This window comes from Halyomorpha halys, unplaced genomic scaffold, assembly GCF_000696795.3.
Source record: "Halyomorpha halys isolate HHAL.00 unplaced genomic scaffold, Hhal_1.1 Scaffold2400.1, whole genome shotgun sequence".
Taxonomy (NCBI): Eukaryota; Metazoa; Arthropoda; class Insecta; order Hemiptera; family Pentatomidae; genus Halyomorpha; species Halyomorpha halys.
Genome location: NW_027108809.1, coordinates 68,936 through 81,123, shown reverse-complemented (window position 1 = coordinate 81,123; position 12,188 = coordinate 68,936). Strand labels below are relative to the sequence as shown.

Genomic DNA, 12,188 nt, shown 5'->3' with positions numbered 1-12,188 from the left:
ATTAAAATTAAAATTATTATGTTACAAAGGAATTAGAAGATGGTCTGAAATTATCGGTCAGACTTAGAGTTGATTATGTTAAAGCGAGCCAGATGCAAACGGGTTTACAGAGCTGTTAGCTCATTTGTCATTAACTCTTCAAGATCTTTAGTCAAATAAAAAAATTTATAGGATTGCCAGTTTATTATTATTTTTTTTTTTTTGCTTTGAAGTGATTAGAAAACATTTTAGCGTTTATAATAGCCTTTACCTAACTGTATTTTATTTAATTTTTTATAGTTCTAACCTGAATTATTCTGGGTTTAGAACACTGCTTATCACCAAGATTCATGGTCGTATTATTGTTGTAGGATCATGTCTTGAATTAAGATAAAAACTAATTAAATTATATCTCAATTACCAGCACCATTTTATAACCACCATTTTCCCAGAAGTACAAGTAAAGACTATCTGACTTGTACTGTCAGGTTTATAAGGTCTAAACATTCTGTTCGATATCTCCTTAATATGTAATTGTGAGTCGGAATGATAGAGTATAGAGTAGTATAGAATAGTATAGAGTCTTAGGTATTCAAGTCAGGCTCGTCAGTCTTCCTCTTGATGATGCTGTCATCCCGGCTTGAGGACGAAAATTTACATCCCCTGAAACAGTCTATCTCATTTGCCTCATTCTAGATAAATAAATAGCCAACAAATGTTATCTGGGGAAGTATAGCATAAATACGAATGTAATAAATAATTTATTCAATTAATAAACCGGACTAATTTGCGTTTTTTTTTTTTTTGTTAATATACCTATTATATTAGATTTTGATTTAGATTTGTTGAGTCTGGAGATATACGTAGTTGAATGTAATAGTTCGCTCCTAGACCTGTTACATTAGGGACTGTGTGTTTAGGTGGTGTAATTTTGTCAAAGTTTGTTTGGGTTTGTTCCTTCCTCGCCTGTAAGTTACAGTGATCATTACTGTCTCGTGAGAGGTCTAGTGTTTATATCCAGGAAAGGGCTGATGCCTCTATTGAGGTAAAGTAGCTGGAATGTAAAAGATCACGGTGCTCTATCGGAAAACAATTGGGGAAGGTTAGTAGAGAGCGGTAATAAAGTTTTATCTGTTTTTGAAGAAGGTTAGGTAGAAAATCTCATTATTCTTTGCCTTTCACTGTAGTTAAATTACCGAGTAAATCAAATGAAAATGGAAGTACCATTGTTGATAAGGTAGTATATAAAAAAAAAATTGAATACATCCAGTTTTGAGTCCTGTGAATTAAAAAAAAAAAAAGGAGGCATTTTTAAACCATTATAAATTATTATAGAAACATAGCATGATAAATTTTAGATTTTTCCGTAGGTATGTTTTTTCAAATGACAAAAATACAATTAGAATTTTTTTTAATTTTCTAAATCTTTTAATTTCTCAATGCATCTTTCCTTTTCTTTATTACATTGCTAACTAATGCAGAATAACATAAATGACAAACTCATTCATGAAAGGTGTCTAATATGCTAAACGTTTTGGAGTAAAAACAATTCAAATTTCAACTATTGGACTTAAAATTAACAGAATTTTGGTATCACGTAATTAAAAAAAAATTTATTCCTTGTGTTATTGCTCATTTATATTAATTATTTTTTCTCAAAATACTACAAAAAAAGTCCTTATTTAATGGCAGATTATTCGCTTTAGGAGAAATTCATTAATTAATTAAAATTATCAGTATCAAGTTATTAATGTATTATTATGGAAAATTATTATTTTTCTGAACTGTTTTCTGATACACAGATGTTATAAATATTATCCTTACCTGTTAATGACATTTAATTAACTCTTGCTCATAAATGTAACTTTGTAAATGAGGTGCAAATATTCCAGAATGTTATTTTCAATTAAATATATTGAAATTTACAGCTATAAAATAGAAATAATTTTTAAAACAATGAAAGAAAATTCATAAAAAAAAATAAAAAGAATATTTATTAATAATAATATAAGAAATAATAACAGTTATTTATTATTGTTGTAATATATGAGTTAGTAAAATTTTGTTTTTTGGAAAATTAAATCATACAATAAATTTCCATCTGTATAATGCATACATATATAATGTATATCTAAAATTAATTAGATTTTAAGAAAACAAAAACAACTGATAAATAATATGGAAAATACAATATACGAATTGAAAGGGAAATAAAATTTCTGGATAAATAGGGAAAAAACTTCTCGTGAGTTTATTTTTTTGGGTCAGACGGTTCAATTTGGAACGTGAAGTTTGGCTCCAAGCCAGGATTCTTTCAGCGGTGGGTGGCAGCTTCCCATTTAGGTTATATTTCGTCGTAGGGAGAAAAAAAATTTACATACCTAAATTTATTGTAAATATTAATAATTATCCACTAAATTACGCGTTTCCTAGAAAAAAACTCTAATGATGAAGTATTAACGTGCTATATTATCTACAACAATCACTGATTAACGAATGGAATTAAAAAATTCAAAAAAAAGGGAACTAAAGGTAAAAATTATATAATCTATGCCACCTAAACGTTTTAAAGATATGGGATTAAAAGCTATTATCTGAGCTACTCTGATTTCTGTAAACTATAAATAAATATTTTTTGCTATATATAACAAAAATGTATTTTCCATGTAAACTTTTTCAAATTATACCATCAGGTAAAAGAATCTTTCATTAGTTTTCTTATTGCAAGATATTCTATAGGGAGTGGGGATAGCCGCGGGGTTGGGCCTGTGGCTACTAACTCCAAGGACCCGAGTTCGAATCTCAGAAAATAGTTTTCTGTTACACTGTAGCCGTGAGTCAACTCTTGTGGGTTCTGGAGTCCTCTTGGGGGTCACCCAGTCTCTTAAATTGGTACCCTTGATTGGGTAAAAATCTGACGATCGAGCGTGATTCTGACCAAATCACCTCCTTGCACGACCGTTAATCTAGTAACAGTACTTCTTTACAAAGTACTGAACCTCTGAACTTTTATGGGTTGTAGCGGTACAGATTTAATTTAATTTAAGATATTCTATACCAATATATATTTTGAATAGAAGTTTAAGTTTTGATTAATTTATCTCATAAAATAAAAAAAAAAACTCGCTAGTTTGAATACGGAATATGTAGGAACTGATACGAGGGAGAGCATACAAGTGAATCAAAATGTTCAAGTTTGAAAGAAAAAAACTCGTAATACAGTGCATTTATTATCTCAGGAAAACAATAAGGCTGCTTATTAAAGTTCAAAATATACTTAATTAAAAAAAAATCAAAGTTAATGGCTCATCAAAAAATTCAGAATTTCCTCTGGATGAAATATGGGCCACAAAACACAAATCAGATGAACATTTGTCTAAAGATATTTACATACTTAAGAAGGAGAGAGATTGGCACACACTCCCAGAAACAACTAACAATCAAAAACCTATTTGTTTAAATGTACTTATTAAAAAAAAATGAAAAAATGGATCTAAACACATAAAAACTATAACAAAAACGTAAATAGAAAGAAAGTTATATAATTTAAGAACAATGACTTTAACAGTCAATAATCTGAAAGAAAAATACAGTATTGTTCACGTTAACCAACTGAGCTCTTTCCAATGTAGCCCGACGTTCAAAGTAGCTAAGAGCTCTCCGATTAGAACCTAATAAACTAAGTAATTGTTCTGGAGAGCAGGTCCGTTGCTCAAAATATTTTATTCTAATTTCATTATAATTGGTTTTTGTTATAATGAATGTTATTTTCTATTTTGTGGGAGTTATTCACAGAACAGTTACACTATCATGTAACCACGGTTTTACACATTAATTGAGCAATCCCCCTTTACACCGGAAAATATACAGCATTGAAATCAAATCAAAATTATCATTTAAATATCAAGCTTCTGTTTATACCACACGTAAGCCTGGGTACAAAGGAAATTAGATCTCAAACCTGGATTAACAGAAATTGGAGATTAACTCCATAACATTTCTCAAATTCCTGCCTCTTCAGGTACCAATAAATTTCATTTTATCACCTAATTTGCTAAAATATATGAGGTAAGAAGAAACCCGGCATTTCTAAAACTTTTAAAATATAATTGAAGTGTGTTTTCAAGTTTACGAGTATATCGTGACAATACCTGTTTCCCGAACTATAACTAACAATCAAATAAAGAAAATTTTTTTAACAAAATCTCATTGTCAAGATATGGATATGGAGGATTTAAAATTCTTTAAATTTAAACCACACAGTATATAGAGGATAATTCTAATCTAGAAATGTGTAGTAAATTTAAAAGAAAAATTTAAATATCCTTTTTTATTTTTTATAATTAACACATTAGCATTAAGAAATCATCCTTCTGGGAGTTGAGGAGGAAGCTTAGATTGATGCCGCTGTTTATTGCACCAAGGCTCAACCAACAAATATAGACTAAACAAAATGCTGAAAAACTGTTTCAATAATGGATTCAAAACATACATATAGACAGTACGGCAATAAAATAGAACAATGTAAAGGGGGAAAATAGCATGCAACACTTTTGTTGATAAATATTCAGATTTAAGATCGTTGGTAGAACGACATCTTGTCTACACAAACTTTCTGGGTGGGGGTTATTACTATTCAGTGGTTTTCAAGGGGATAACATGGGTGTATGCTAGTAGAAAGATGTCTATGCCCTATAAAAAGAGGCAGTTCATGAAACTCTTACATTACGGTTATGATCATAACAATAATAAAGTATTCTCATTACACTGAAATATGAGGAGAAGATGTAAGGAGTGCGGTCAGAGAATAGCACAAATAAGTTAAAACTTATTTATCAGTGCCAACGTTTCGGCCAGAATGTCTTACCTTCATCGGGGCTAGGAACAAAAAAACAAGATACCAACCAACGAATAAAAGGATATATAGAATGATTAAAATAAATAATTGTACAGAATGAAAAAAGATTAAAATTAATGAAAGAAATAGGAATTAAAACGAAATAAAAATAACTATGTTCATTCTGTACATCCTTCATTGGTTATCTTGTTATTTGTTCTTAATCTTGATGAAGGCTGGAATACGTTTTTGAACTTCTTCATTTACCCCAACCCCAACCCATCTTCTTCTACAATATATTATCCACTGTCATCTTCCCATCACTACACTAAAATAATTCGTCGTTGCATAGTTCTGATTATACAAGTATACTTTAGTTTAAAAAAAAATTTGCCACGTGTACATTAAGCTGAAATAATGTATTGATTAAATCCTGGAATCCCTTAGGTAGGGCGTAGGGCTGCTACGAGATTCAACATACGTCTCAGTCTTTTTCAAGTTCTTTAACCCCGGACCACGTTCGACCTGCTTTTCTCAATTCTTTTTCTAAAGTTCGCTTCTATGTCTTTCTTGGCCGTCCGTTCGCTGGATATGGGGGTTCCTTTCTAGCCTCTGCAGATTTATATCAGCGTTCTCTTTCGCAGAAACATTGAAATTGGTGTAAGGGCATTTTTAAAAACAGGGGTTTAGGAAAGTTATTGTTTAGTATCGTTTATTACAATAACGACATAAATTATTTTACTGGATCTATAAAAAGTCAACCAAGTAAAGATATCTATCTAGCGTAAAAAGGAAAAAATAAAAGCAGACACGTTTTACATCATTAGATAGAGTGGCTTTTTTTTCTTTTTTTTTTTCCATCTTCTCCTCAAATCATTTTATCCACCGTCAACTATCTTTTCATCACTACATTAAAATGATTCATCGTTGCATAGTTCTGATTATACAAGTATACTTTAGTTTAAAATAAAAATTTGCCACCTGTACATTAAGCTGAAATAATGTATTGATTAAATCCTAGAATCCCTTAGGTTTCGACATAAATTAATTTACTGGATCTATAAGAAGTTAACGGAGTAAAGATGTAGCTATCTAGCGGAAAAAAGGAAAAAATAAAACCAGAACCGTTTTTCATGGCTTTTTTTTTTCTTTTTTTTTACAAGAAATTTCATCAAACTGAAAACAAGACACAAAGTCGAACACGGTTGAAAAAAATTGAATGAATATAATATGTACAAAGGATTTTAATGTCTTAAAACACCTCTAAATTCTGAAGAATAAAAATAAAGCATTTGTCCCCAAAAAATAAAATAATTTAATTAAATCACAGAATCAATAAACCATTCTGAAATAATACTCGAGTAGATTTTAAATGCTTTTAAAGATAAATACCCATATAAATTAAGCTTAGAGTGATAACATGCAAGGAGAACTGCGCTATAAAACGAGGACTATATAATATAGTAGAATCAATGGCCCTGATATAGCTAATCCAAAACAGAATATAATTTAAATCAGGACAAATCCTCAATAATCCCTATCCCGGTTCCCTCCCTAGCACCACAATTTTCCTTCACTATAGATTATTCAACATTTATCGTGGGCTTATACTATCGATTTATTATACACTATATCTTTATTACCGTTGTACCTAGAGTGCAATAAATATATTTCAGTGATAAACTTAATATGAAAACAAATAATGAGGTTGGTAAAACGATTTAAAAGGAAAAAAAACATTTCACAGCCATTTTTTAAATAAAAAGGCATGTCGAATTGTACCCCTCGACAGATCTTTCCTTATCCGATCCTCTTTCCAATAGAATACCATTCGTTTTTTCACCAGTTAGGAGTTGGTCCGAAACAGTATTGGAAAAAATTATTAAAGTTCAATTTTTATATTTTTATTAGATACCAATCTTATAACAAGTATATTATACGGTTTCAGTTGTTTCCATGTTATTTAAAATGGTGTTAACAATGAGTATAATAATACATAAAACAAGTTTTAAAGAAATTTTTTTTTTTTTATAATTAGATTTTTTTTCTTTTTAATAAATTATAAGTTGCACATATAATAAAGATTAATTAAAAAAATTTTAATGATAGTTTGCTTGTTTATAAATAAAAAATTATTATTATTAAACATAGACCAGACGTTGCAGTACGTTAAATCTTAGTCAGGTCTAGGTGCTAACTCGAAAAGTTACATTCCGCTATGGTTAAAAAAAAATTGAACTAATATTCACCCGAAATACAATACCGAGATCGCTGACAATACATCTTACCTCAGTGGTTCAGCGTTATTTAAACTTCCATAATGTTTGATATTTTTACACATAAAACAAATTTCTATAAAAAATCAACTTATATATTTTTGGCAGTATCAAATAAGAAGGACTTTAAATAGTAACTAATAAAATATTTAAAAACTCACCAATTCTATTTTAAACAGTACTAGAATTCATATCTTACCTGCAACAATAAAAAATTAATCAATTAATTGACAATTCAAAAGTAGAACAAAATAAATTTATTAATATAAAGTTTTCCAAAGAAAGGAAACAAATGAAATCAATATTTTATATTCAAATTTTGAGATATTTAATTGAAGCTAAATCTTTAGTTTTTTCCAGAGGGAAAATTGCAGTTACAACACTTCCGAAATTGGGGAGGGAAACGGGTCAGCACAAGTTATGACAAAGACAGTAATAAAAAAATAACAAAAAATATAGTAAGACCAAAATAGATCACATTATAAGCAACTAAAAGATATTGCGTTTCTATTAATTTTATATGAATGAATTATCCTCTCAAGTAGAAAAAATCAAAGTGATTAATGAATAATCATGATTAACAATGTTTTTTTTTTCTTTCTTACATATTTCTCCTACATGGTACTTACAGAAAGCAAATAGCTACCAGGTATTTGAGGGTGTGTTCTGCGATTAGATTTAATTGTTTAAGAGTAGAGTCATTGATATAACTGGAAAAGTTAGCAATACATTCATTCCTTATTAGGACAGTATCGTATTGTCCTCATAAAAAATGAGTGTACAATTTGTTAGAATAGTGCTACATCAAACATAAAAAAACAAGTTTTAGATTAAATTTTAAATGGACGTGTTTCAAAGATATTACTACGGGTTCTTAATAAGGATACGTATGCGTCCAAACGTATGCCTGGAGTACAACAAGTGAATACCGCTTTCTCAAAACATCACAAAATAAAGAAAAGTAATTAATAATTAAATTAGAAAATATAAATTGCATTATATCATTAAATTTGCACTGTTTTTGTTGTTTTTTCTTACATACCTAATCGGACAATTTTAACATTTATATATATTTTTTAGCTTAATTAGGGTGTTGGGAATTTTTTTTTTAACCTCAAAGGGTGCTACGAAATTTTTCTAGCCCAAAAAAGGGTGCCTTATTCTATGTTTGGGAACTACAGGTATACGGTATTAACGTAAAAAAATGTCACAAAATATTTTTTCTTGTTAAATGTGCCACTACGATTCAATCAAAGCACCAATGTGGTTTAATATAATTTAACTATATACTATACTCTAACTATTTCGTAAACTTTATATCATATACTATAAACCAGTGATTCCCAAAGTGTGCGCCGCGGCTCCCCAGAGCACCGGAATACCGTCATGCGGGCTCCATGAAATATTTAATTAAAAAAATTCGGCAATTTACTTAGAATTCCAAATTCTCGAATTTTCGCGCTAAAAATCTTGTAAGCTAACAAGATTCCAAGAATTTAGCAACTTCAACCCTTGTTTTAGTCACTAATTAGTAAGTATGTTTTTAATTATGTCCCTGTTAAATGAGTAATCGCGCAAAGGAAAGTTTTCCATTTTTTCAAAAAAGTCTAATATTTATTTTAAAAAATCTGATGTAGGAAGGTATTGTTATAATGGAGAAAACTAAAACTAGATTTATATTGGATTTGGAAATTTAATATAAATGTGGATTTTTAAGTTCCGATTTTTAATACCAGGTAGTTACTTTCTCGAATTTTTATATTATTCTTGTATTTTAAACAGAAATAATTTCTTTAAAAATTGGCTAGCATAAAAAAATATATTACGCTAAATTAATTTCAGTCCCTGAAACAATTATTTTGTTTATAAGGTTAATTTACATATATAAAATATACGAAATTTTTATGCTATCTACGCAGGTTTATTGTTTAAAATATATGCTCTATCCTGAATTGTAAATAAGAAATAAAATTTCAATTAAGCCAAATTACACTCCTCCATAATTTTCTCAAGTTTAGTAAAGAAGGAGACCAATTGATCCCTTTTGATCTAGTAATTCTAACTCTAAATCGTTCACACAGGTCATTATGATACAACGAGGACTAGGCTTAAGTAACCCAATATATCTAAATTAATGGAATTTAAAAATGTAGGCAATATTAACTTCCATAGTACTTGGCAGGTTTCGAATGTGGTATATTATAAATATGTGTATACTTATAGTAAATATACAAGATATTACGTATATATTTACACACACAGTGAAACTTCTAAATAACAGAAACTTCTCTTAGCGGACAATATATTAATGACTCAACTAAAAAAGTTTACCTTGTTTCATATTTAATACGTTTGAACGCCTCTATTACAGAACTTCTCTACTCAGGAAAAGGATACCAATTTTATTCCCCATCAGCACTTTTCATTCCTCTGTAACGGACATAGGCCATTATATATGAATGTACTAAATCATGATTCTAGATCTAAATTTTGTATTTTATTCAGATAATTATTAAATTTATTCATATAAACAATAAAAGGATGGTTGAGATGAGATGTTTTGATTTATGTTTTTATTATTATGTTTTATATATTTTTTAAATAGGGTATAAAACTTATTTCATAGTTTTTTAGGACTTACAGGATAGCTTAAGTGGCGATGTATAAATAATTCTATTACTTCATTGTTCAGTTATTTTTATATTTAACAATTCTTAATGAAAACCTTGGTACACCAGACAAAATCGTCTTCCTCGTAATTGTCCGTTATATAGAAGTTTCATTGTATATACTTTTATCTATTTTCTTTTAAAGATAACAGGAATTTCTTCTCGAAGAAGACTGCTTAGAACAAGACAGACGTCACATATCAGCAGATGTGACAGACGGATGGTAAACATGTGTAATGTCTGCTGTATTCACAAGATAAAGGGGAATGTTTAACTAGATTTTTTTTCGGAAATAATTCAATTTTATCTTGGCAGCTAAATTTTCTTCGGAACCTTATATTTGAAACAGATACAGACATCAAACATGTTGAACAGATAAAGATATTTTTTTAATCGACGTATCACAAAGTTCATGTAGAATCTGATAAATTAAGAGATTATTGGAAATACGATAGGAATTTTTTAAAAAAATTTTTAACTATTAAAAAAAATTTAGGATCAAATAATTTATTATTTTATGAAGAAAATTTCAAACAAAATTTATGATGAAAATTTATGATTCCTATGAAACGAATCTTGACACTCCCACAGAAAATTATATAGTATAAGTACTTATTCATCGAAGGTTCATTTCTAACTATTCCTTCAACCATGAAATTGATATTAATAGTTGATCTACTAAAGTAAACACAATATAATTTTAGTGTAGTCCCGAATATATAAAAATTAATACAAATATATATTTAAACAAAATCTAACACATACCGAAATTTAATCGCCTTATAAAGAAATTTTAAACGACCAGACTGCATCCAATGCCTCACAGAATCTAAGGAGGGGATCACTTGTTATTCGCAAGACAGACTGTGCAGTTATGAATATTGAAGCCTCTATACGATCCAAGGGCGATTCCTAACATTCACCATCACGAACTACGAAGTACACTAATTGCATGAAATCAGTTGTTTTGTGCAAATTCATGTAAAATTTAAAAAAAAATGTAATATCAAATGTATTATTAAAAAAATAATCATTTTTCACTTCTGAAATCTTCATTACAAATGACGTTTCGAACGATTCCGGTCTTCGAACTTTAGCATATAATTTCTTACATCGTTATTGATTATTGCTGCTACTTTCTTTGATAACCCCATCATACATCGTCTCATGATCCTTATCCGTGTCCATATATTTTTCGTCACATAAATAAAATTGAACTAATTAAATTTCAAAGTATTATAATAATATATATCAATTATATTTTTCAACAAAAAGTAACCCTTCTATATTTCTTAAACCATTATTATATTATGTATTATGCGTTATTATAACGTTTTGAACAATACTAGCTCATCAATAAATCTTGAAGCAATAAAGTAATTAGTTACATAAATTTGGTGATTTTTCTTACATCGTGTATACTTTATTCCTTATTCATTTTAATTTTGTTCATCTTTTGTCATTTGTAATGAAGATTTAAAAAGTAAAAAAAGGGATGATTTTTCTTTGGAATAATATTTAATTGACATGTAACCTTTAAATAATAATTTATAGGAATTAATTTTTGGAACAAAAAATTATGTTAGATAAGAACCATATGGCAATATTATAATACTTTAAAATACAAATTTATTTTTATAATGAAATTATGTTTTCCCAGGAATTAATTTTTTCCCTAAAAATCAAGCACTATAAAGTAAAAAGCTGGTTACAAATGAATATTTTTTTAATGTTTGTACATTTATTCACTGCCACCCGGTCTAGAATCTATTACATTCCTTAATAGTCAATTATTAACTACTCTTTATTTTTTCATTAAGAATATGGAAAACACACATCTCCATCTAATAAAAACGTTTCAATATAGTCAAGGCATGCATGAGTAATAAATTTTTAAGGTTAATCTAGAAAAATTAATGAAGAAATAAATTCACTATGTCCGAAAGTTGCGAACATTTTCACAGACAAAAAAAAAATATTGGAAATTTATATTAAATGATTTTTGAAAAATCTGAATATTAAGTTATTTTTTATTTATATGATTTAATCTTTTGAAATTTACTTTTCTTTTAATTTTTGGGTTGATTTTAAAAGAAATTGAGGTGTTAAATATATTTTGTTATCCACGATATTCCTCTCATGTTCTTGTTCAAAAATTAATTAAAAATTGTTATTGGATATAATTCGAATTAAAGTATGTCTGAATGAAAACTAGACAATGCATTGCAAGAAAGATGCAACCCGAAGACTTTTTAGGCACCTAACTAATTACATATATACATTTTTTCAGGATGTATGAAATTTAAGATAATTTATATAAAAACTGTAAATTTTCACACTGAGAGAGTATTTTTACAATATTCATAATTTAATTTCTTGAAACCATACTTATTAACATTCTATAAACAAAGCGAGAATTTTATATAT

The 12,188-nt window shown here is 28.4% G+C and overlaps 1 protein-coding gene across 1 annotated transcript in view; it reads right to left on the bottom strand.

Annotated features, from left to right (window-relative positions):
• Window positions 1–7,258: 7,258 nt before the first annotated feature.
• Window positions 7,259–12,188, bottom strand: part of LOC106691478 (uncharacterized) — a gene marked incomplete at its 5' end in the record, with an annotated part of 68,659 nt that continues 63,729 nt past the window's right edge. Inside the window, 1 exon segment of the mRNA XM_067047132.1 lies at window positions 7,259–7,291. Within this exon segment, the coding sequence (XP_066903233.1) occupies window positions 7,274–7,291 (18 nt within the window).